This window comes from Wyeomyia smithii, chromosome 3 (genome assembly GCF_029784165.1).
Source record: "Wyeomyia smithii strain HCP4-BCI-WySm-NY-G18 chromosome 3, ASM2978416v1, whole genome shotgun sequence".
NCBI lineage: Eukaryota > Metazoa > Arthropoda > Insecta > Diptera > Culicidae > Wyeomyia > Wyeomyia smithii.
In genome coordinates, this window is record NC_073696.1 from 116,970,434 (window position 1) to 116,998,067 (window position 27,634).

The following is a 27,634-nucleotide window of genomic DNA, read 5'->3' on the forward strand; positions in this document are numbered from 1 at the left end:
ATTTGACCATTATGTCAGAAGGTCAAATATTTGACCATTAGACAAAGAGTGTACTACAGGCTTTATGTATATGTGGCGAACTGTCGTTGAAGCAATTTCGAGCAGATTTCGAGCAATTTTTAATTTAAAACCCGATATGAAATTTTTGAAAATCACGTTTGACTTAGAAAATGCAGCTTCTTCAGATGATACAAAAAACTGGTATAGCTGAACAACCTAATTTAGTTCAAAAACATCTCGTAAAATGGTCTTCGGATCGATCGCGCGAATTATTTACAGTGCATCTACTGGTGAGTTTGGTGAGTTTGATGATGTTGCTCTAAAGAACTGTCAAAATGTGCGTGAGGAAACCAAAATATTTGTTTTTCTACTTACAAAAAGAAAAGAAAACAGTAAGCAACCTCGTCTTTTCGAACGCGATTCAAAAAATATTTGTGTTATTTTTATTTCAACGAAAGATAGTAAAATATAATGAAACCACAATAAAACTGAAACGATATTGCAACCGTATTATCTTCAAATTTATCGGAAAATACTTTTGCTAGCGGAACAGATTCTTGTTTATATTCTTAATACACTGCTGGACGAAAATTGCCCACCAATTACTGTTCCTATTCGGGTGCAATGTTCAACCATGACCTTCGTAGTTATGACCTGAAGGTAGAACTGGCAAAATGCTTCAACGGAAACGGAATTGTCTATCTTGGACAATATATTCCTTCAAAAGAACATGTAGCAATAAAAAAATTTCTCATGGAAAACATACGAAACGATTTTAATCTTATAATGGTATGTAAAAGATGTTAATTTTTCCCCCAATTTACTATAATTACTTGTAGGAAGAAGCGAAACACATGCGCGAGTTTGACCATCCAAACATTCTCAGTTACTATACGGCCTTTGTACATACCTTAGATTTGTACTTCATACTACCATTGATGTGTTACGGTTCCTGCCGCGATACGATGAGTAATTACTTCGAAACGGGATTTCCGGAAATTCTGTTAGTTTGCATTTTAAAAGATGTGACTAACGGGTTGGAATATCTGCATCGGAAAGGTTATATCCATCGGTCCATCCGAGCTAGTCACATATTCCTAAACGAATCACGAGCCATTATCGGTGGCTTTCGCGTATGCACCAACTTTCTTGGCGAAGGAAAACGTGTGAAAAACCTTCACGAGCTTCCGCCTCATTCAACCAAAAGTCTCAACTGGTTAGCTCCTGAGGTGTTGGCCCAAAATTTATTAGGGTATACAGAAAAGTCTGACATATACAGCCTAGGAATCACGACCTGTGAGCTAGCAAATGGGGTGGAACCCTTTAGCAACTTTCAGACCACGCTTATGCTGACGGAAAAGATGCGAGGTTATCAGCCACTACTCCTAGACTGCACCACTATTCCCAGTGAGGAAGTGTTCGCTCAAGCGATGGATTCCGGTGTCGGCGATAGCGGTTCGACGCAAACAAGGCAAATCTACTCGCGCAGACAATTTACTGACGCGCTTCACAAATTTGCCGAACTGTGTTTGATATCGTAAGTGCTAACCTTTGTTATGTCGAAAAAGAATGTGACTATTCTTCTATCTATCTATTCAGGGATCCAAATGAGCGAGCGAGTGCGACGGAACTGCTTGGTCATCCTGTTTTCAAACAATGCAAGTACACCAGCATTCGGGAGCAATTCACAGCATGCGACATTGAGACAGCCGACTTCAATACCATCAAAGGTATGAACTTTTGGTTACGCATACACGGACTTAGTGAAAATCCATTGATCAAGTCAAAATCTAATGTAATCTTCTATTATTCTTTACAGACTACGATCTCAACCTATCCAATGAATTCTCAGGAATGTCGATGGACACGAGTGAAAGTAATTTCGAATGGGACTTTGAAGTATCATAAACATCACTATATGATACACCGATAGCCCCTCTACCGTCAAAACTGTTTGTTAGCGTTAATCGTTATTTTTACAGGCGTCTAGATATTTGTTAAAGCGCCATAACAGAAAGGTTGTCGGAAAAACAATTCAAAGTATTAAAATAAAACTTCCGAAGATATCAGTGTATAAGTTACGTTTTTATTACTGAAATTAAAATATAATAAAAATTTGACATAGGTATTTTTACTATTGTTTAACTTCTGTTTTCAGAACCAGCTAGAAATGCATTTAAATGTTTCACTATAGTCGCTCGATATGCCAGAAAGTATCTTACGTGCAAAACCAAATTCGAAATAGCGGAGGATTAGGCGGTAAATAATACTTTAACCTTTTCAAAATTTGACATTGTAGCAAAAATTAATGGTAGCTTGTATCTAAAACTTCAAACAACATCGCATGTGGCCAATGAAGTCACCTGCCGAATTGAAGTTAAAATGCCTTACGTACGGTGTTCATAGTAACTATGCTCTAAATGGAAACGATACATTCCAATTTTTTTCGATGGTTGTCCCTCTAAGTATGATTATTGTTATTCAATTCCACGTGGAATTGGGCACAAATTCTTGTGTATTTTAAAAGCAGGAAATTTAAAAACATGGTGGATTTGTTGAAAAATGCACATTTATACTGTTTAACCACTCATGACCATCCGAACAAACTCCTCGTAGTTGACGTTTCCTTGGGAGTCCTCCTGATTTTGTAGAAGTTGCTCAACCTGCGAAAGGTATAATAAGTTAGTATGATAGTAACAAATATAAGGGTATAAGGGTGGTACGAGTTTGTTCGAACATTATTCTGCTAACTCACCTCATCGTCGGCCAATTTCTCACCAAGTGTAGTGAGTAAATGTCTTAGTTCAGCGGAAGAAATGAATCCACTAGCATCCTTATCAAAGTGGCGCAATCCTTCGATAAAATCATCCGCCGTATCCGCGGTACGCTGCTTTGAAATGGCTTGATAGATTGGCAGAAAAACTTCGAACGAAACACGCTCATCTGGTTTAAGCTGCATAGTGAATTTCTTCACGTCAGACTCTGTTGGATTTTGCCCGAGTGCACGTAGGCACTCTCCAATCTGCTGCTGTTGAATCTTGCCATCTCCTCGGTTATCGAACAAATTGAATGCCTCCTGGAATTCTAGAATCGAAACAAAGGAACAAGTTGATAGGAGCTAATTGACACACTTTCAGTCAACAGATTGAATGCAAACGTGCTAAACAGCTGCATTAACTTTGATTTCGATGTAAACCTCCTACTTCAATTTACAGTCAGTGTTACCGAAAAAGGCAAATCTCTCGATCGGTGGCGATAATGTAAGTAATGAGATGATAATAGCTGCTGTCTGACTGAAGAAAAATTAGAGCGATAGGAGATAAATATTCGCGCCTTCCAGTTGTCCTTGAAGTACGAAATCAGTCTATGCCTAATATTTACCAATTCCACGAGCAACATAGGGCGCTATTGGTTTAATTTTTTGAAACACGGATTTTTAGAAGCTGTTGAAAAATACTATGTTGTGGAGGTATTGATGATTACAAATATTTTCAGAATCAAAACCGGTTCGTTTAATTGGCATAGTGTCTTTGGCAAAGTTGTAGATAATAATTTTGTCTACGAATAATTTGTTTGTGCAACGTAAGAACTTCGACGACACTAATAACGCGACGCGAGACAAGACACGACACTTATTGTTATTACATACACATAATAATTTTGTCCTTCCAAAAAACATTTTTCCAAAAAATTATATCTTTTTTTTTTGATTTCTTCATGGTCGGACAGTTCGCAATGTTAGGTAATCTTTTGTAGTTTTCATATCAAAAATTGACTATTTAAAAATAAGTTTTTTTAGATAACAATAATGTTGAATTTTTCTTTTAATTAAAAAAAAACATTTTTTTCCGGAGTGTACATTTTTTTCGGAAGGTAAAAATTATTATCTACAACTTTGCAGAAGACGTTAACCGATCGAAAGAACTGTTTTGGCTCTAGAAATATTTGATATCATCAATACAATCAATAGCTTCGCAAAAGTGAGTCGTGTTTCAAAAAATTAAACCAATAGCACAACATGGCATCTTTTGCCCATAGAAACGTCAAAGCATAGTTTCCGCCAAATCAAAAATGACAATTTATAAATAAATATTGAAATTGGGACTATTTGTGGAACTGCTCATAACTGAATAAGTTTTATTATTGATAATTCGAAAAAGTTGTATAATTTAAAAGAAGATACTTTTGTAATTGGTTGGGTTTGCCATCCAAAGACTCATCTCAAGATTTAATATAAAAATTTAATTTGAAAAAATTGCAGCAGAATAAAATGTTTGCGTTAGAAACGGTTGTAATGGTCAGTTAGTAATTTCAAGATAGCGTGATCTGTTATTTCATTACAACTCAAAATTACACTCTAGGAAGGTTAACGCAAAGGGAGAGAGCCGCAGTAACCGGCAATATCACGACGCTCGAGTGAAGATAGAATGAATCCAAGGATACCTGTGAAAGACGCGACCAGACCGGCTATCTACAGACCCCAGTGACCAACTTCTTCAAGCTATTCTACTTCTCTGCAAAATCTGGGACTCCGCGATATTCCCAGTCGACTGGTTGCAAGGCGTCTTAGGTCCCGAAGAGGAGAGTTAATAAATTTCCAGAATCTCTATATTTGGTATTGAACATGAAAATGTTTTTGACCGACCTAACCACAAAAATCTGTGGGCGCCTTGAGACGCAAAGGATCCCCAGATACAATCGTCAACCTCATTGAAGCACAGTACGAGGCTTTCACATTCAGAGTCCTGCAGAACGGAGCATTGCCCGACTTTATTCGGGTAGTTACCGGTGTGAGGCAAGGATGTACATTATCGCCGTTACTGTTCCTCATCGTTGTCGACGAGATCATGGCAGGTGCAATTGGTTGAACCGTGGGCTGCTCTGGCAGCCTATAGCGTGTACTCGAAAAAAAAACGCACCAGATAAAAGTGTTCGCCAAAAATTTATTTTAAGTCGGATTTTCTTGAAACTTTCAGGGAATGAACTAATACATACACTACCCGTCATAAGTTTGGAATCGCTTTACTGAGTATTGCAACACCAAGTTTGAATATTGCAACACCTCCCGAAAAGTTTAGCATCACCTGGAATAGGCGGATATCTCGTGTTTCTGACAACCTAGAAAAGTTCGGTTTTCAGCAAACTTGTTCAGAAGGTCAAAGGCTACTTAGTAGCCAATTCAGTGTGAAATTTTAACGCTGTGTGGTGCTAGTGGGCACACAATGTGTTGTATTTTGAACTTAACTAATCTCACGATTCCGACCTGCTAGAAAGTTGCGGTGTTCAGCAAACTTGTTCAGGAGGCTAAAGGCTTCTACATGGTTGACAATTTAATACTGAATTACCCCGCTTAGCGGCGCTAGGGTGCATGCAGTTTTTTGTATTTAGACTTCAACTTATCGCGTGACCATTACTACCCACAAAGTTGCGGTGTTCGGCTTGTGCCACCAGTTCTGGTCAAGCATGTCGAAATACAATATAACGCCGCATGTGTGTTCCAAACTATACCATCGATTTTATTTTCATTACAATTCGGTGTAATACGAAATGCCCTGTGGTGCTCAAATCCTTCAACATCCGATTGGAGTCATGTCTACTGCAACTGTTTGCAGAAAAAAAAAACGAGTAAAACGAGTTGTGAATGTTGGTGATCAAACTGTCAACATACCAACACAGTCGCATGCTACATGTTGTAACCTCCTGAAATGAAAGCATTTCTTCATAATAAACACACACAAGCTTACGTATTGTGTGAACTGATCAAACTGTCAACACTCAAATTGGTTAAACTTCGTCATGTGTAAACAATCTCAGTACTTATAGAATCGCGTAAATGAAAAGTGTTACTGTGTTACTGAACATTGCAATTATCTAAACAGAGTTTAAGATAAAGTAAGTTGAAAACACCAAAAACTTTATGCACACCAGCAGCACATTGAAGAAAAATTCCGAACTAATCTGTTAGCCGACCAGAAACCCTTGATCTTTTGAGAAACTTAGCTGAAAATCGCAACTCTCTAAATTACGGGATTATTGAGCTAAATAACGTTCAAAACACTCGAAACTACATGCACACTAGCGCGGTGTTGCGGCTGAATTCTGCACTATACTGGGTGCCAGTTACAAGCCCTTGACCTCCTGAGCAACTTTGCTGAAGACCACAACTATCTAGGTTTCCAGAATCGAAAGATAGAGTTACATAAATCTGCCCATTTTAACCCTCTAGTGCCCAATGCCGCCATTTGGCGGGCTTCAGTCAAACCTCTAAAAAGTTTCAATAAATACTTAAAGAGTGTTTTTAATGATTCATAGTGATTTTACCGAAGCCCGTCTAGAAATTAATTTGGGCACTAGAAGGTTAAGTGATGCTAAGCTTTTCGGGGTGTTGCAATATTCAAACTGGGTGATGCAATACTCAGTAAAGCGATTCCAAACTTATGACGGGTAGTGTATATTTTTTTTGCTCACACAGCATTTATTTGACACGGCACAATACAAATTAATGTTTTACGGAGCCAACTATAAACTAATATGTACATATAGATTATGTTTCGCCATAATTATTTTATTCAATGACCTTTCCATCACTGAAAGCTCGCATCTTTCCATCAAGACCTCTCATTACACTTTGTGCAATGGTGGAGCTGACCTTTTCGGTTACTTTCATCCATTCTTTCTTCAATCCCAACTTAAAAACCGAAAAGTTCGGATTACGCTTGAAATAATCCAACACCTTTCTGGTCTTCCAGGGTCAGCTGTCTGCGATTTTCTTCTACTTCCAGCCGGCCGCTCGGTCGTTTGGGACTCCTTAAACGAATTTACCACCCGAGATACAGTTATGTGGGTGATTCCCAGTTGTCTTCCGATCCATCTCATGGTCGCAGTCGGATTTTCTGGCGTTTTTCTTCTTGTTTCGATAACAACTCAATAAACACTGAACCGATTGTTATGAAATTTTGCGTGTGTAAAAAATACACTTTAACGACTTCGATTTGGCTTATGACGTTGCATTACTAGCATAACGGCGCTCTGACATGCAGGGTACGCCCAACAGCCTGACTATACGCTCCTCGGCGGCTGGTGTCAACATCAACATCAACAAAACCCATGTATGTATGTCAATAACATGTAATAGTCAAATTTGAGTTTGGTGAACGTTGTTCACGTTTACTAAACTTAAATATGACTATTAAAAGTTATTGAAACATGGTAGAAGTGTGGACTAGCTCATAATACTGGGATGACTGTAAACGTGGACAATTTTTCCAACTTTTCAATAGCAGGGCAATTAGTGGAGAAAGTCGAGAGCTTCCACAATCGCGGCAGCCAGATAGCGATAGACGGTGGTACGAAAAGTGACGAAGATGCAAGGATCAATAAAAGACTTGGGTTACTTGTTCGAGTCTACGAAACGTATAGAGATCGAACCAGATTAGTTTGCGCACCAAAGATCGAATTCGGGAACAAAGTGGGTCGGCCACACACTTCGAAGGAGCGAAAACGAAGCCTACAGGCAAGCGCTGGACTGGAATCCAACAGGACATCACATCAGAGGCTCGTGGCGACGCAGCCTCAACAAGGAAATCGAAGAAGTCGATAAGAATCTGACCTGGGCCCAAGACTAAAGCGAGCAGGCGCCCAGGATAAAAATATTTTGAGTCGGCCCTAGGCACTAAAACAGGTGGTGTCCCAAAATTGCACAAGTCTGGGGCTTACCCTCCAGATGATAGAAAATGATGTTACGAACAAACTTTTGTTCGGTGGCAGCTCTAGAAAATGATGTTTGCAACTGGCACCGATGACTTTTTTGAAAAAATCAGTTTTTCTTATGTTAGATAAAAAAAACATGTCCAGATATTCAATTTTCCATGAAACCTAATACTTTTATATTTTTACAGGTTCCTTAGGGTCCAAACTGTAAGGGAAGAATTCGTTTCGGATTGATTATCGTCAATTTATTTTCCTAAAAAAAATCCTATCGTTCGGAAATTAGATTTTTCAACTTTACTTTGATATTCAATCAATAAAAGTGGGTATTAAACCTAATGCTCTCACTAACTGAATGCCATTAAAAGTTGGGAAATTTTATGGGGAAGAACATTGCCAAAGACTACATGGCTCTGAAATAACTTGATTTTGAGTTATTCGTGATTTACTGTGGAATAAAAAGTTACATTTTGATGTTTTCCAATACTAGAATGTTGATTTGCCGTATCATATAGTATTATAATTTTAACTAAATCTCCTGCTACTCAAAAGGTCCGTTCTACAGGGTCATTGATAACTGTTAAGCTTCAACATTTCGATTTGGCATCAAGATAATAATTTCTTTCTATCCAGGCTTTGGGATCTTCCTGAATAAAAAACTTGATACCAAACCGCAGTCTATCGAAAAAACTTCAGTGACTTCTTTGTGAGTCCACTAAATTTTTAACAGACGAAAAGTTTTTCACTCTTGAATTGTCGTTTTCACTGCTCACTTTTTTCAAGTTTTGTACCACCTCCGCTTCGAGTCATTATTAACATTTTTATCGAAAAATACCAGGCTAACATTGACTTCCGGAAGATACCACAAGTGCAGTCTGCAGACCCGGCACCGTACCGAAGTCACCGGAGATTGCGGGTTCGAGTCCCATCAGAATAAGTTTTTTTTTCTAATTTTAAGTCGCACTTTCTGTCCTTGTTCATTTTTCGCGTCCTCGTTAAATTACATACATTTCCTCCCCTTCAGTAAACTTGTTAATATTTATTTAATTTTTTCACTCGACCTTGATTATTGTAGGAAAACATTAAAATTCAACTTTTTATTTCACAGTAAATTACGAATAACTCAAAATCAAGTATTTTTAGAGCCATGTAGTCTTTGGCAATGTTCTTCCCCATAAAATTTCCCAACTTTTAATGGTATTCAGTTGGTGAGAGCATAAGGTTTAATACCCACTTTTATTGATTGAATGTCAAAGTATACTTGAAAAATCTCTTTTCCAAACGATAGATTTTTTTTAGGAAAATAAATTGACGATAATCAATCCGAAACGGATTTTTCCCTTACAGTTTGGACCCCAAGGAACCTGTAAAAAATATAAAAGGATTAGGTTTCATGGAAAATTGAATAACTGGACATGTTTTTTGGATCTAACATAAGAAAAACTGATTTTTTCAAAAAAGTCATCGCGGCCAGTTGAAAACATCATTGTCTAGAGCTGCCGCCGAACAAAAGTTTGTTCGTAACACCATTTTCTATCATCTGGAGGGTGAGCCCCACACTTGTGCAATTTTGGGACACCCTAATAAGTATGTAAGAAACAGGTTTACGCATATCTGCATTATATATAAGTTCTACTCTCTAATACTTTTTATTGTATACAGTATAAAAGATTTCGTGTCAATTCGACTAAATATTGGCTTAGTCCTCCTAAAAGTACGCAAATACAAGAGCTAGAGAAAAGTTGTCAAGGGAAGACTTTTAGGATAGTCTCTGAATTTTTATAAAAATATTGTGACAAAATATTTTGAGATATGAAACTAATTTGAAATTAGTTTTTTTTTTCTAAATAGACATTTCAGTTGCCTAAAACTCATCTGAATAAATGAAAGCAGAAACTCTTGCAGAAAAATAAGGTTTTTATAACAAAAACTTTTTCAAGCGGCTCCATGTATGGTCATTTAGGAGCCGTTGGAAAAAATTTTTTGTTGAAAAAAAAAATTTCCTCTTAAGAGTTGTTTTGTTCAGAAGAGTTTTAGGAAACTAAATTGTCTATTCAAAAAACTGTAAAAAAAATCTAAAATGACCGATTTTTTCAATCCCTTTTTTGTTTTCTGAATCAATTTTTAATTAAAAACGTCATTACGTAAGACCCAATTTTACCACAATAAAAAAAATTGAAAAGTAACAAAAAACCCTAATTTTTTTAGATTTAAAAATAACACAAACCAACTCATTCCGCAGTATAGTCAGGCAGCCTTTATCAGCGCTGCAAATTTTCACTGTCATGAAATGATTTTTAGTTGAAATTGAAATCTTTGAATTTCAATTTTCAACGAATGAGCTGAGAATGAGAAAGACTTTCAACTCCAATCAGTTAACGGTGATAGCAACATTTCTGTGATTCCCCACACGCTGTGTTGGTTTAGCGATGTTTATGCGGTTGAGAAAGTAGATGCTTATATAGTTCATCGACTTCATGCAATCAATTGGCTCAAATAAAATTATTTCGATATTAAATCAGACATCTTATCTCTTTCAATGACCGGACTTTTATTTAAAATTGACACCGTTGACACTGAAGGTCGTTTCAACTTGAGACAGTGAAAATGAGGATCTTGTCATTTTCGTTTGCAGTGTCGAAAATTTGCAGCCCTGGTTTTTATACAAACGTTATTACGTAACGTCATATTAGCACATACACATAAATTTTCAGCAAAAATAATTTACAGAAACTATTTCTCGCTCAATCGTATTTCTTGAATTTTCTTAAAGCAAACTGAATTTGGAAAAAATACGTTGAACTTGGACAACTGAGTAAAGCTTGATAAAAGCTCAAAATTAATAATTCACAGTGATGATTGTACCATACCAATACTGTAACATTGATAATTTACTGCTAAGTTACAACACTTTTGATCCCAAAGCAAATTTTTTACCATGTGCAATAGGGTGCCAACCAAAATGGTCATCTTGAATTTCAAAAAAAAAAACCCTATACAAAATGTTCACCTGCCCGAAAAAACACTTAGTGCAAAATTTCAGCTCAATCGGACTTAAAATGGGGTGACGCAAAGCGATTGAAGTTTGGCTTTTTTGAAATCTGAAAAAATCACCCAAGGGGGGGGGGGGGGGTGGTATGTGAAATTTCGGTTTACGAAAATTTTTTTTGATGCCAAATGACTTAAAACGCATAAAATGTCGAGAACTGGAGTCATCTGAAAAAAAATTTGCTTTGAAAAAATCGACTCTCTGGGACTTAGTCGATTTAGATGAATTTAGAATGCTTTGTAGTTTTTTGAAACAAAATAAAAAAACCTTTTAGGGTAACCGCTCCTATATTCATCTCAGTACCTATATCCATCTCATCACGCCTTTTTGATCAATTTATCGTCAAATTTTACCATATTTTCAACGTAAAACTTTCAGCCACTTGAGAAAATCGAGAAGCAAATAGATTTACTTTCAAAAATCCGTTCCCACCGTTTTATGTACTTTGAAGACACTTGGAATCGAAAACATTTTTCAAATATTTAAATTTCTTGCACCTCCCGTGTGTGATTTTGCAAATTATATGAAAGTATTCAACATTTTCCGCGAGACAGAATATTAATTTCGGTTGAGATAAATAATTTTTTTAGCACAGAGTAGGTTTTTGAAATATTTTGTAGATTTATTTTGTAACATCTTGTCATTTTACATGGTATTTTTCCAAATCAATTGTTCCAATTCCATTGCCACCCTGAAGACAATGCTATAATAATTATAATATTTTTTCAGAAAATTTTTCTAGGGGTGGAGTTTTTTCATTTTTTCATTTTTCCTTTTTTTCATTTTTCATTTTTTTATAATATTATGAACCACCCTAATGAAACATAATGTATTCGATACTAGTTACAGTGTATATTATTATACAGGTTATTTCGAGAGACTAGCGATCAATTTCAGAAGATAAATTTTAAACGTTTTAAACTCCGCCTCCCACAATTGAAAAAACGACTGAATGATGTCAACGAAGTCCCAGAGAGTCGATTTAAAAAGAAAAAAAAAATTCAGATGACACCAGTTTTTCGAAAACCGAGATTTCGCGTAAACCCCCCCCCCCCCCCCCCCACATTCAAAATATTTGAAATTACCATATGAAAAACCGTCTAAATCAACAAATAATAGAATTGAAGTGGAAAAGATCACCAAGGTGTACACGGACAAAAAAGGTTGACAGCTGCTGTACTATATTATCGAGGGATAGTGATAATGTATAATGAGCGATAGTTCATTAGAATGATTCCCTCATTTCCATCCTTTCAGCTAAAAATAATAAAATAGAAAAATGTTTTCAGCAAGTTTAACCAGTTGATATTGTTCGTAAAGTTTGAAGCCACGATTCACATTTGGAATACGACACTTTGTTGTTGTTTAGTTAAGGCAGGGAACTTTTATTTAACTGGTGGCAAACAACGAGAAATAGAGGAAGGAATTGCGATTTTTACAACTCTCATTTTAGTGTAATTTATCACGGTTTATTCGCGAAATCTTTTTTATTATGTTTAGATTTAGGTAGCGAACACTTAAGCAGATTAAGCATTCGGTTGCTGATTTATAATAGGCATGAAAAAAGTATCGTTAAATATTGATCGACACTTGATAACAGTCTTCTCATCACTATAAAATACTTTTTACTTTTTTTTTTTGTACACCTCTCCTTGAAAATATACCACATTGATTGAGATGGATCGCTATTCTACAGCTAAACCACCACGTCTGGTGATATCGTAAATATTATTCTCCTCATAAATCATGCACATTACACTAAAAAAGATGCTAAATAACTAAATGGATAACTGTAATTTAGTTTCTGGATTAATTCAAGTACCGCAATAGAACGCATAACGGTTTATGAGCTCGAATTCTTGACTTACTTGACAGTAGAAAAGTCTAATGCTTTTTTTAGTATAAGCAGTACACAGCCTTATCAAACATTGCCTTACCTTCAACAGAAGTAAAATTGTTCTTCTTTGGTGGTTCATACATGTACATGGTTACCGCATAGATCTATTAACGTCTACCAATAGGAATAAATAACAAGCCAAAGTTTCTTATCGTACCGGATCGCCAGTAAGTTCTGATAGTAAATAAACCCTGACAGCTAAATACACACTCGAATTGCAGCGAGCAATCGAACGGATGTAAAATAATCCACTTTATTCTTCAATTGATGCCAACCGTGAATTCGATAGCACTGACGCGTACAGACATATGTCACGAGACCCAGGCGGAACGGAACAATGGCACTAGGAAACACAACCCCTGCGGATGTGATGGCGGTGAAACGCTTAAGGCCACACGCGTTGTGCGAAACCGGACAGAATAGATAAAGAGGACAAGTGGCACCGCCGTCTCGGTGAAGATCCGAGTCCGAAAGGAAAGTCCAGTGTTCAGTTCGCAACTGTTTTGGGCGCCAATGCACACGACGCGTGCAAGCACTTCCAACGTACGATCGTAACTGAGAGCCTGCACGAGCGCGACGCGCTGCGATCTCCACTTCTTGATGATGAAGAAAGATAATTCTTAAATAATATTCGAACGCTTTGAGCTGCATATGCAACCGCATGGTGCATACTTGTTGGCAGAAACCGATAAATATTTTATCTTATGTTTTCTGTTTCTATGGTAGGTCATTCTATTTGCCTAATGTTACCAGAACTACGTAACACGGAATTAAGTTACTAAACACATTGAAGATCAAATTTGTCAACAGTTTTTTTTTTACTTTGTGTTGAACGCAACTTCACTCATAACACGTGACATGAGTCAGTTACGATAAATTGTTGCGGTTTCCAATACCAAATGTGTACTGTAAAAATACTATGCCATCTAACATTCCGCACGGTCGCCTAACCTAGCTTGAATTCAGCCTTCACCGTTCACAAGTTATGTCATTAAACTTCTCGTTATGCCTGGAAAAGATACTGTGCTCGAGATGTATATAAGTACATCGCTACGCCAACTCGACTCAGAATTCAAGATATTTGAGAAAATAGATGCATTGCATCAAACTGAATAATAATAACTCGTCAATCAACACACATTCACGCGGCTCACGGATCGACAGTGGGATGAGATATCATGATCGCTTTCACTTTTCAGTCATCGTCCAGATGCCCGTGTGAAAATTGGCAAGCACCTTAACGCCGTTGCTAAAAAAAGGGCATTCAGGGTAAAAGGTTTAAGCTATAGAATCGTTAGCTTGCCCCTTTTTCAATTATTATATTAACATTATTATTATATTGGTAAAACTCAACTCAAGGTTTGAGGATAAATAAAACATTTTAATCGTTTTACTTTTAATACAAAGAATTTTTAAGTGTAGTATTTTCGGGTTGAATATGTACATAATGCACTAAAACAAAATTTCATAATCTAATTTTTTCTCGTGTATACATATATAATGCCTACCTCTTTTTAGCTAAGTTAGCATTTACGCTAACCAACTTAAAATCAACGAAACCAGAACTGCTCTGTATATTAGTTTTTCTAAGCAGCAATTGTGAGAAATTATGTCCATCACCACCAATTTTATTGTGACCATCGTACAAAACGTACAAAACGACTCATTTTACTCCAACCTACTCAACCCATATAGTGCAAATGGCACACTGTAAATATGCTGCTGGATGTGTTCAAATTATGTAGCTCGGAGACCAAGAATAGCAAAACAACTACGTTGACCAACCCAAATTATAAGGCTACTGACATTAAGCAAAAATATCAAACATGATCGGTGTGCCACCGTGTAATGATATCCAACAGATGGTGCTAATAACGGCAATGATAATAAGCGAGAGGAGACTGTTGTTATTGGAGCCAAATACACGAACGGTTTAACAGTTCAGTAAACAAAGGTTAGCGTAGCAGGCGAAGAACATGTTCTATGTTTAGTAACAGTTTTTGCTACTGACTTACCACTTGGTTTACATTTACCTTTCCAGCCAATAAAATAGTTGATAATTAAATAAACAGACCCAAACACACAATAGGGGTTACAAATAATCGTACTGTAGAAATATTGTTTATTCCGAAATGATTTTCAAGCATCACATAGCATATTTGATCGCCCGTGTGTTGCCCGCGATTGTTCATTCCAAAATGATTTTCAAGTTAAGAAACTATAAATAATGTTAATAAATATTAAAAATTACAACATTAGCGCACATCTGTTTACAGTAAATTGCATATAGGAATATTTTTTCTCAACAATTTCTGTAGAAAATCAGGAAAATGTCACAATGCACCCGCCCTTTGGCAAAACACGGTAAATACCCAAATTAGGTTCTGCCGACGGTGGGAACAGATTTTCCTAAAAAAAACATTAAGCCAATCATACGAAAACGATGAAGCGCCATTTATCACCGCACTAACCGCACATACTCTGAGCATGGCCTGGTCACCCATGGTGTAGCCTGCTATATACTAAAAGTCTCCTTTCGGTGGCCTCAAAATCGGATGCCAGTCATATATACGTTTAAGCAACAGCCTATGCGCTATCATGCATGAGCGCGCACCCCGCACAAGCAAAGTTCGCCGAGCGTGCGCGAGTTGTAATGCCTTATAAGGAAAACACGCGAACCTTGATTGCCTTTGCGTCGACAATTTAATACCAAATAGAGGAACAAACCACTTTTAAGTGACCAGTCATTGCGTTTTAACATGTTCCACCACCAACTTGAATACATAAACGGATGCAGGCGCGACATATTTGGGCTTACAGGTATCACAGAAAAGGTTTTGGCCAAGTTCTTTGCTCGTAAAGTGTAGAAATGCAAGATGTGTTTACCCCCTTTTTTCTCGACTGATCAAAAAACACTCGAAAAAACTCAAATTAATCCACGTAATGGTGGAAAAAACCTCTTCCACTTTATCAAATTCCTAAATGTAATTAATGCGTTTGGTTACTTAAAAAACTCTAATGCTTCATGTTCCATTCTTGGCAAAGAAGTTTTTTCGAATCTGCTGGAACCGGCGAAGTCTGCTGATGGAGATGACTATTCCTGAAATTGAATTTCATAGCAATCGGACTTTTAGTTAAAAAGTAATGCATAAAACAATTGAAACTGACGGATTTTATATTCTTAGCCAGTTGAAGTAAGTTCATAGCAAATTTTGGTGTCAAATCTAGAATTAGTGAGTTTTAAAATAAATATCGTAAAAACCTAAATAAATCCACCTAACGGTCAGACCCAGCCTTTCTCATTCAAACTTTTATTTGTTAAAATAGATTTACATGAACGCTTTTATCTAATAAATGTATATCCACTCTTTAAGTTCTAAAATATTGATGTTGTAATCTATACATATAAAAATGCAGTCCGGTCTGTCTGTCTGTATGATACATATAGGCTCGAAAACTTCTGAACCATTCGACGTGAAAATTTGTGTGTAGTTTGTATGTCGTATGTAGTATGTAGTATGTAGTATGTATGTAGTATGTTTTTGTGCCAATAAAGGTTCCCATGATAGTTTGAGACCCCTCCCTCTTCTGGAAGGAAAGGGTCCCATACAAATTGAACATAAATTTCTGCACAACTCAAGAACAAGCCAAGTAAATTAAACCGAATGTGGCATGTGGATGTTTTATAGGGTAACGAATATGTCCATAATAGTTGGACGCCCTTCCCTTTTCTGGAAGGGAGCGGTTCCATACAAATGAAACACGAATTTCTGCACATCTCGAGAGCTTACCAAATTTGGCAGTTGAATGTTTTTAGAGGTAACAAATATGCGCACAATGGTTTGCAGAGGCGACGCGTGGCCAATTGGGCTACCTGTTCATTCAATTTTCGCAACATTGAAACAATAGTATTGTGAAAAAAAAATTGACAAATTTTATTTATCTATATGGCAAAGGAATCCTACAGTCTAATATGAGCGCTAATTTTCGATAATTTCATCGTAGAATAATGTTATCTGCTTCACTTCATAGAGGAAATCTGTTTTCCACAGATGTGTTAGGCAATGCCAGATCATTCTGCCAGCCGAAGTGTTTCAGAATAATTTTTTTGCAGGTTTTTTCTAACGACAGTCGAAATTATGTTTATTATCTTTTTTTCTCAAAACTCTTTACGTGAGTAAAGTCTTTACGTGAGTAAAGAACCTAACTTTGTTTATCGAATTTTAGTTCAATGCTAAATCGTTTCCTTAGAGGATGTTAAAATTTTGAACAAGAAAGTAAGCAGCGCGTAAGAAGACAAACGTGCACTACACGGGCTATACGACGTTCAAGTTTTCGAATGAACAAAATGGATGAAAAGTCTTAAATGAAAACCAAAGAACACCACCACATCCAGAAAAATAATGAATGAATCTACTACGAAAGCTCTGAAGATTGAGATCTGCGTACCAGAGCTGCGGAAAGTCAATATCATACTACTGACATTACGCTAAAATGATGCAACACCAGAATCAGCCAACTACGATGCATGGTTCATTACAAAAGAGTTTGCAATGTTACAATGATTCTCTTAGCGTCAACTCTCACTCTTATTTTTTTCTTGCTAACTTTCTCGATCATTCGGGTATGGCTGTACTGAGATTGAATCAGCAGAAATACCAAGTTCATTTTGACAGCATGATGTTATGAGGATAGCAAACATAAAATCAATGATTTTTCTTCAATTGATATGTATGATATTGATATATGGTCGGCGTGCGATCAGACCGAACTAAGCGCCGTTTTCTCAAATTGAGTTATTGGCACCCAGTGGATATGAGAAGTAATAATCTATCTATTATGAAGTAACGAAATCGTTTGAGCATTTGATAACGATATTATAACAAAAATTCTCTGTAACAGCTTGTACACAGCAATTGCGGCGATAAATGTTTTTCGACGCTTGGTTCGGTTTGGCTGCAAGCCGACTAAAAGCATTGTCTATAAACAACTATTACTTCGTTTTGTAACTGAGCGTATTTTAGTTTGGTACATTTTGAATCTGTTAGATCATTCATTTTTACTCTCAGTAGAGAATATGCTTCTTCATAACACCAATTGGAATAAAAAGAATTCTATTAATATTTTTCAAATGATCTCATATCTGAAAAATAATATTGCATTTTTTATTTGTTTTTTGACAGCATGAGTTTATTAATTTGATTCTTGAATATTGTGCTTGTTGTAGGTTAAACTAAAGACAGTGTTAGTTCGCGGCAAAAAATGAATCGCGGGTGGCAGAACGAAAACTTTTAAATATGTATGGGTGTGTATATTTATATACAGATCCTGTTAAATTTTGGCACGGTTCAACTTTGAAACTGTTCAATTTCGGTGCGGAACGGTTTTGCTTTTCTCCTAGTTTTCATTCATATTTTCTTTTAACGAAGAGGATGGCCGGAGTTAATCGACTGGTTTCGGATATATGGCCGGAATATGTTTCAGTAACATGGTAACGATGATCAAAGCAGTGCTTAGAAGTGCTTAAAATCCTACCATGCCTCTAATTGAAAAATGTAAAAATGCGGACCTGTTCCGGTTATGTTCCGAATACTCTGGGTTGTTGTGCCAGGCCATCAAGCGACACCTATAACCACTGGTTTGAAATTATAAACCTAGTTCATTGGTGGCCATATCTTGAGTTGGGATCGTCACGGACCGCAAAGCAGATCAAATTTAAAAAATTCTGATAGCAACAAACTTCAAGCTGGCCTTGACATAATCACGCTACTGAAACGATTTTTGATATTCCAAGAATCACCTTGATTTGCATTGCCGTGATATTTCCGAGTGAACTCTGTGTATTCACGACGATTGACAATTAGAACCCGAAAATGGCAACAAAAGAGACAAGATATTGAATCACTTGTCGGATCTCCACGCTTACTGTGATGGTTGCTAGCTATTCATGAGAGAAAGAAATGAGTGCGATGATATTTTCTCTCTCGTCATAGTCAGCATGTTGCTTGGATTAATCGCAGCTCTGCTGCGTACTCTCGCGGCCATATGGTCTCTCTCAAATTTCAATGGTGTCGAGAGAAGAAACAGAAAGGCAAAACGAAACAGGTGAAAAGACACTGAAGAGATGGTGTATAATGAATGTTTTCTCTCATTGCCATCGGCTTTTCGTTCAACAATGAGTTTGAACCAAAAATGTCATTTTTACGCAAGCGTTGCATTAGTAGCGGTGAACATAACAGACTGCGTTTGCCCTGTCGTAGAGAAGTGTTTGAACGACGCTTGGTTCAACTGAAAGGCCTGAACAAACGGTAGTCATTACTGAGTGTGGGTTGCGTTGCGTGTGAGTTGTATGGCGTGGTTTGAAGTCTAGCCCATCAGGTTACATTCTTCACGGCGCATAAGATTCCACTAAGTTGACAACAGAATAAGCATGTTCGGGATAACATTACAATTACAAATTACAATTACAAATAAATTACCTTCGATGATTTTCCATTCACTCCAAAAATGAGAAACGGTTAACTTTTTGTCTGAGATTGTCTACCTGTCCTATGAACAGTTTGAACAGGTGGACGAGACGCCTCTGACACCCCTCCCTCTTCTATAAGGGAGGGGTCCCATACAAATGAAACACAAATTTCGCACAAGATCAATCAAGATCCAATCAAGAAAATACAACTTAATTTGGTATGTGAATGTTTTCAGAGGTAACAAATATGTCCATAATGGTTCGACTCCCCTCCCTCTTCTGGAAGCACATGTTTCTGCACAAATTTCTGCACATCTCGCGAACTAATCAACAAAATGGAACCATATTTGGCAGGTGAATGTTTTTAGTGGTAACAAATATGTTCCGTAATCGACCTAAGGCAACATTTTGGATTGTAAGATGGCAATTTCCGGTTTCTGGAAACAGCCAAAATGGCCGATTTCCACCCAATATAATAATAACCGGATCAAGAATGATACACAGGAGCTGAAATCAACCACAGATATCATTTTGAATTCTAAGATGGCGACTTCCGGTTTCTGAAAAACAGCTGAAAATGACCAAATTCCACCCAATATGAGGGTTTCTTTAACCAGTATGACTTTCGAAATCGAGAAATTGTCTCCAAATGTCATTATGGAATCCAAAACGGCAACTTCCGGTTTCGAAAAAACAGCGACAAACGACCAAATAGCACCCAATATGGGTATTTCCGGAATATTAACTACACGCAAAAGTTGAAGTCTTGTACAATCGTTGTGTCTTCCTGATTCGCACAAATGTTGCACAGAAATCGCACAATAAATGTGTGAAACGCATAACGCAACAGTTGTACTGCGAATACATTGACATAGAATGAAATCAGAATATGTATCATATACCGACACTTTATTTCTCACGTCGAGTGTATTAGTAACTGCTACTCATGGATTATTTTTTGCTTCTGTGCACGCGCTTTTTTCTCAAGCGACGAGAGAAATTTCTCTCTCGCTCGTAGAATTTCATGTATGTGCGACAAGACTAGACATGTCACATACAATTTGCAGGTTGCTTTTTCGCTTCTCTTTCGGTTCGGATTGCGACGCACAAGGCGATATCTCGTTGCTTCACGAAATGAGCGAGACACCCGTGCTGTACATACTTGATACCAGTGTTGTTAGTCTCACTCATACTGCGTGCGTGCTTGCTGCTATTCAGAGGAATGCATGAAGGAGAAAAAGTATCTCGAAAGCGTATGTGCAAAAGACTAAAAAAGCGTAGCAAATGTCTCGTCCTGCTCGTCCTCAAGCAGAAAGGAGGAAAATGGCTTTGCTTCTCGCTCGCTTTGCAATGCTGCTTGATACCAGTTGGAACTGTTTAGGTGTAGTAGTTTGGAGCTGCCAAATACATTGGAGAAACGCTAGAGCATTAATTGCGTTATGCCCAACACGCAATCATTGTACTGGTTCCGAATTACATCAACAATTGCGCTAAAAACGCAAAATTTTGTACTGGTTTCGCACCATCCAACTCTTGCGTGTAGCCCGCTCATCTGATAATAATATTGATCAAATCGGTTGTGTAGTTTCTGAGATAATGAAGTTTCGTGATTTTCACATTTCGGTACTTTACACACGAAATTTCAGTTCGATTACAGTTAAATGCAATTGGGTGTTATGAGGCAGCTAGACTTATTATTTGACACTAGTTTTGTGGAAATCGGGTCAGCCACCTCTGAGAAAAGTGAGTGAGAATAAAAATCTGCACATACACACACACACACACACATACATACACACGCATACACACACACATACACACACATATACACACACACATACACACACACATACACACACATACACCCACACATACAGAAAATGCTCAGCTCGTCGAGCTGAGTCGAGTGATATATGCCATTCGGCCCTTTGGAGCACTTTTATACTTTCGGTTTTGCAAGTGATTGCTATACCTTTCTAGGAGAAAGGCAAAAACTATCTGGCGTTTAATGTATTTTTTTTACAAAAGTGGGATTGACATTAACTAAAAGCAATGCTTTGCAAGAATGTGATTGTTATAGCGTGAAAAGGAAATATTTCTATGTATTCGAGTCATTCACAGATTTCTTTTGTGTTTAAAATTTGATTGGTAGATAACCAAATCAAACCAAACTGAGCCGATTTCAATTCGTTAAACGAATCTTTTTTTGCTATTCTACTTTTATAGTGATTTTCTACAATTTTCGAGTGTTCTACAAAATTATTTGCTACAACAAAACGAACAATATCTCCAAAGAAAGTTTATTTTTGTCTCACATATATTTCTGGATGTTGGAGATTTTTACTATAATAATGCGCTAGTTTACACTAATTACTCTTATTTCAAAAAATAATGATTTTGGAGTAATAGTGTGTTCAGTAAAGTAATTCTCCATTTTGTAGAAGTTAGAATTTTGTGATTAATCTACCTAAAAGTGAGATATGAATTTTATTTTTCTCATTTTTGCATATGAAAATCCACTTTACTGAGTAAAGTTCTAGCACATTTCGTAAGAAACAACTTTGTCGAAGACACTATACTTGTATCTGGTCATTTAAATGAACTATTGTGAAGTTTGCTCTAGAATGCCTCTTGAAATCATTTTTTAATATAACTTTTTATAGTGATTTTCTGAAATTTTTCAATGTTCTACAATGTTGTTAACTGCATTAAAACATACAAGTTCACCGAAAAAAGTTTATTTTTATCTCTCAAGTTTATTTAATTATTAGATTTTTATTAAAATAATGCACTTACTTATTTACAAATATCTGCACAGGAGACAGCGAAAGACAAATACCTATATCTGGACTAAATGAGGTTTTTTATACATAAATATAGAAAAGGTTTAATCTGCAGATATTTGCAGATTTTAAAGATATCTGTTAGTAAATTAGTGCTTTGTTTCAATAAAAATCGTTAATAACCGATGAAATATGAGAGACAAACTTTTTTCGATGAAATGGTGTATTTTGTGATAGTAAACAACAACGCAGAACATTGGAAAATAGTAGAAAATCACCACTAAATGGTCGGCGTGCGACCAGATCGAACCAAGCGCCATTTTTTTGAAAATTGAGTTTTTAACACCAGTGGATGTTAAAACTAATAATCTATCTTCTATGAAAAAAAACGAAATCATTTGAACAGTTTTTAATGGTATTATAACAAAATTTCTCTGCAGCAGCTTGCAGGAAGCATACGGAAAGGCTAAACTTTGATCGCCGATTACTCGAAATAATGTTTTTGGCGCTTGGTTCGGTCTGGTCGCACGCCGACCAAATGTTATATTTAAAAAAATGATTTTTAGTGGCCATCTGTAGAAACCTCTACAAAAATCCATTAAAAAAGGCAGGTAGAAGTATGATACCTTTGAGAAAGTTGTTTCTTATAAAATGTGCAACAACTTTGCCGAACAAAGTGAATTTTTATATGCAAAACTGAAAAAAGTAAAATTCGCTTCTCACTGTTAAGTGGATTAATCACAAAATTGCAACTTCTATAAAGTGGAAAATAATTAATGGATCAACTTTCCTGGAGGCACTATGGCTCTGAAATCTAGTTTTTTGGGTCAAAATAATTTCGATCACGTTTTTGCAGCTTTGGAAACAGTGTGTGACCTTAAACCTTAAAGAGGAACGCATCCTGCCCACAGGAAATCTCCTTCTATGGTAGAAGGGAAAACTCGGAGTTAGCGATCAGCTTCATGACAAGCATCCGTAGTGAGCAACTATTCAGCAGTGCTGGTAAAATGTATGACCCGCTTCTTAGCTGACTAACTGACGAGAAAGCAGTCAAACTGATGTTTATGAAGCATGATTTGCCATATCCCCATACTCAAATTTACATATCCGCATTTCAATTGCATTTTGTCCAAATCACAATATCAATATCTGAATCTCGACTACAATATCCGCATACGCATACGCATCCGCTTCTGCAGATGTCTGAAAAAAACATCAATACCATCCCTACTTTGCATGCCAGCTGTCCGTACTACACCCGCCAAAACAATGTCAAAAATAGATTCGAGAGCCTGTCACCTTACTTCAGACCGTCCAACGTCACGAACGAGTTCGACATTACGCCCGCTATTCTGACGCATGATGAGAAACCGTCAAAGGTGGCGCAAATCAGCTCAATCAGCATTGACGGGAAACCGTGTTCAAGCATAATCTGCCATAACTCGCTGCGCCTAACTGAATCGTATGCCGCTTTGAAGTTTATGAACAGATGATGAGTCTGCAAGTTAACTTCTCTCAACTTGTCAAGCAGTTGACGCAAGGTAAATGTTCACCGGTCCGTTGTAGATACCTGAAAATCGCATTGGTACTCTCCAATATTAATATCGTTTTATAGTATAAACATTGTTTGCACTGTAAAAGGATATTTAGGCCACACATTTAAAACAAAGGTTCGTTTGATTGATTTGTGTAGACACTTTGTAAAAAAAATTTTGTAAAAAGTTTAATCAAAATTTTGGAAAAAATATACACTGTAAGTGTTTTCTTCAATAAAGAAAAATTCAAAATAAATATAAAAAAATCAGAATCTTGAAACGTGTTTTTTTTTAATCGATCCGAGGTTCAAGCCTAAAACGACTACCTCGTTGGACCAGCAACGTACGTCGAGACCAACTGGGAGGTTTGGTGTCTTAGCATACATTCTCTAGGTTTCACTAGCCTAGAACTTGCAACTTGAGCAATAGTAGGAAAAATCAGCAAACAGTGTTCCAGGCAAAATTTATTTACAAAGCGATTTGCAACGTCGTTCGTGATCAACGTAAGCCAATTGGCGTGTTGATAGGCTTAGGTTGGTAAAAAATTGATTAAAAATATCGTACCTAAAGATTTACTCTGCAATACCACATGGAACAAAGTTATTCATTGTAGAATTGCCTAACAATGAGCACAGTGCAGCAACAGCTCTAGTTTTCGTTTAATCGGATGACCCATGATTATTTTTTGGATTTTCAAATCAAATGAAATTTCATTGAGTTTAGACTATTTCCGCAATATGGATACCTTAAGGTTTAATCATGATTTCTCTTACAGCAGTATTTTTGACGCCACCCCTAATGAGTTTATTAATTAGTACCACTGTTGCAATTGATATGATTCTCATCAGCAAATCGAGTTTAAGTAATTTAATAATATATGTTAAATTATTTTGTTTTGTGTCGATTAAATCATTTTGATTAGAAAAAAATATAGGTAGCAGTTTTTGAGAATCCAAATCGCACGTATGTTTGGAGTTTTGTAAAATCCAAATGCATTGAAGCATCAAAGATAGGATGACAATTTAAAAATGTGAATTAAATTTTAATTTTTTAAGTGGCAGGTTAAAATGCAAACGAAAAACCTAAGTGCTACATTTCCCCCTATCAGAATTCGATCTTCCGAAGTTTAGTAGTCGTACCGACGTTAAGAGTCTCTGCCAATTTATAATTCAAACATACGCCAATTGACTTATTATATCAGTATTGTACCTTGACATAAACTGGGATTTTATTAGAAGTAAAAATTAATTGTACAGAGGCGAGAGCGAAAGTACCAGGCGACAAGAAGTGGTAATCCGAAGTATTAGGTCTCCATAGGAGACTGAACTTAAGTTCCGATTTGTGGTTTGGCTAAATTTAAATACAATGCCTTATCATCGATGGGAAACTAAACAATAAAACTCAACCGCTTTAACTGGACACTTTGACACTTTATTACTTCATTTCTATATATAGCATGATTGCGTTCGGAACTGGAACACATCGTCATATTCAGATGACCTATTGTCCCCTATTAAATCAATGCCCATTTGACCACGATCCCACCGGTCCTTGTAATGCTGATGAGCCGTCAACCACCGATTAGATTTGACGTGTTTGAATAGGTAACGATTCGCGAAATTAGAGGGCTCCCACAATGAGTCGTACGAAAGAGTAGCTGTGGTTACGACGAGACGAATGCTTACGTTTATAGTTCCAGATGTTCGCATGAATTCCTGCGTCATAATATTTTGTATTACCACAGGAATTTTACGTGTGACACTGCTGATATTCCACCACGGATAGAATATTCTCCAAGCGTAATTGAATGGAACCACCATTGGCTTTACGGTTACATGTTTTATATCATGATGCACTGCTCGTTGTCCGCCCGGGTTGTCTTCGTTAACAAATGTAAAACCATTAAAGTAGGTATTGCGCATCATAACGCAGTTTGCATCACCAGTAAAATATTGTTTCACATTTAAAGTAAGTAAATGCTCACAAGGACAGACGCAAAATTTGTAATTCACAGCTTCCTCCGTATACTGAGACACCAAAATGGTGCACACCGAAAGCAAAGCTAACAAAGAGGACAGCCAATAAGACATCTAAAGTATTTCAAAGTCTGCACCTTTCTGATTAACGAAACTTCTTGGTACAAAATATTTTAAGTTTAATTTTCTGAGAGGCACTGCGCGAAAGAAAAGGCTTAGCTAATGCGTACAAAACTCAATTGGCTACACTTTATATAAGTCACATGAAAAGAACATATCACTATTGCGGTGAATCAAACTCTCCGATTTTAACTCAGTTAAAGGTCATTATTTTTATGGTAAGAGTTGAATGAAATATTTAAAAATCGAAATCAAATTACATTTAAAAATACGTTTGTGCTAAAAATCATAGAAGTATTTTTTATACCTTCATGGCAGGAAACAATCAGATCATTTAGAAGAACCTAAATATATCATCAGACTGGAATCTCATAAAAAAAATCGAATACATATTGAGTGGTTTTTACCACTACACCCCATAGTTCAACTTTTAGGTTTCTTCAAACGATTTTCGAATAAAGTTCGTTTCCTGTGTGCCATTTTCTTATCCGCAGCCCTTAATATCAAAAAGCCAAATGCCAACACCCTTTTTCAATTTTTTCTATCACTAACTTAATTAGACCTGACACTTGCCATCATTCTTTATTTGAATTGTATAGAACTTTGTTCAATATCCACCGAACACTGTTTAAAATATTATTTAAAATAAAAAAAACCACAAATATTTTTTTGTATTCACTCATATATCGTACGTCTTTTGTGAACGACGCCCTGTTAGTCGTCAGTGGTTCTCTAGTATTGTTATTTTTGCCAACTGATAAACACAAATTTCATTTCATTTCGATAATCAAGCTTTCACAGCAATTCACATTTTGCAAAACGAAACATTCAAATAGAAAATAACTGTATCGATTCGGCGTCAACATTTTTACTGGTTTAAAATTCACTAATTATCATTTCTTTGTAATTACTCACTCAACAAGTGACGTCATAACATTGGAATTTGATGACATACACCATGCAGATCTCATCATATAACACAAAAAAAATGTTTTAACTGGGTATATATAGACTATGCCACACTTTTCAAGTATGTATTAAGGAATTTCTATAATTGTTAATCTATAACTTTCACTCACCAGCCAGTTGATCTTCCGTAAAATTGGTCTGGAAAAAAACGCAAGAAATTTGGATTCGTCACTTTGTGACTGCGGATTTTCGTATTTAAACTTTTAATCACTTACCATTGTGTAACGTTTATTTAAATGCAATAATGAACAGAATAAATTAAGCACTTAAGGTAGTCTTTTTTCACCAATTTTTGCGAGTAAGCAAATCAAACAAGTTTACGCGAGCCAGATTATACGCTAGAAGATCAAGATGTAGAAGATAGATGACAGCAAAGTGATTAATCATTGGCAGCGCTGCCAGATATATTTCGTACAGCGAATCTTTTTGCAGCCCCATGCAGCCAAAAAATTTGCCATAGATCAGGGGAGTGCTAAAGTTTTGCCTAGATCATTGCATGGAACGGCTTAACCCACCCCTTTGGCATCGCGCCATGTTTCAAGGGTTAACATCTCAACATAGGTGTAAACGAGATAGCATATCACCGCCTCTTTTCATACATCTTTATCTTACTACTGACAGCGGACACAGTTAAATTTGAGCCCAGGACATGAGTTCATTGTCATTCACTGTTACTCGGTATAGGGATGCCAAAGGCTCGGTTTAACCTCACTTTTGTGACAGCTTCGGAAGGTTTGTTGCAAGGTGTTAGAATTTGGAGCGACTATTCAATTTTAGTTTTGTTCTCACGATAACATACACGGTAAGAGTCGAAAACCCATTAATGGGTATTGTTGTACCCATTTTTTTCTGTCATATGCGGCTGTCAAAAGAATGGGTAAATTTAAAAGTGTGAAATGGGTAAAACTGTACGCATTAGAAAGACATGTCCTTAGAAAAAAAATGGGTAATTTGTTTACCCATTAATGGGTGAAAAAATACTTCAAGTATCGTTTTAGTTTGCTCTGTCGATTTGTTCGCACGCGTTATTTCTACGATCTGTTTTGTTTATTATTTGTCAACAATTGCCATGGAAGGACTTTAAAAGAGATTCGATACTGCGTCGTTTAAGAAGTTGCAAGGTAAACAG

General features: G+C 36.6%; 3 protein-coding genes across 4 annotated transcripts; 1 reads left to right on the plus strand and 2 right to left on the minus strand.

Moving 5' to 3' along the window:
- The first annotated feature begins 341 nt into the window (after positions 1-341).
- Positions 342-2,567, plus strand: LOC129730332 (STE20-related kinase adapter protein alpha). Its single transcript, XM_055689607.1, has 4 exons — positions 342-789; positions 840-1,537; positions 1,600-1,730; positions 1,820-2,567. Exons 1-4 carry the CDS (start codon positions 625-627, stop codon positions 1,906-1,908), a joined length of 1,083 nt encoding a protein of 360 aa, XP_055545582.1. The 5' UTR covers positions 342-624; the 3' UTR covers positions 1,909-2,567.
- Positions 2,065-26,880, minus strand: LOC129730334 (myosin-2 essential light chain). 2 transcript variants are annotated; one of them, XM_055689611.1, is made up of 4 exons: positions 26,721-26,880; positions 26,616-26,643; positions 2,756-3,084; positions 2,065-2,663 (listed from the first exon to the last, which is right to left on the minus strand). In XM_055689611.1, the coding sequence occupies exons 1-4, from the start codon at positions 26,721-26,723 to the stop codon at positions 2,580-2,582; spliced, it is 444 nt and encodes a 147-aa protein (XP_055545586.1). In that variant the 5' UTR covers positions 26,724-26,880; the 3' UTR covers positions 2,065-2,579. The 2 variants fall into 2 exon arrangements, with proteins under 2 accessions (XP_055545586.1, XP_055545585.1); XM_055689610.1 differs by lacking the exons at positions 26,616-26,643; positions 26,721-26,880 and adding an exon at positions 12,694-13,268.
- On the minus strand, positions 24,850-25,580 carry LOC129730333 (uncharacterized). Its single transcript, XM_055689608.1, has one exon. It carries the CDS (start codon positions 25,528-25,530, stop codon positions 24,886-24,888), a length of 645 nt encoding a protein of 214 aa, XP_055545583.1. The 5' UTR covers positions 25,531-25,580; the 3' UTR covers positions 24,850-24,885.
- Positions 26,881-27,634: the final 754 nt, after the last annotated feature.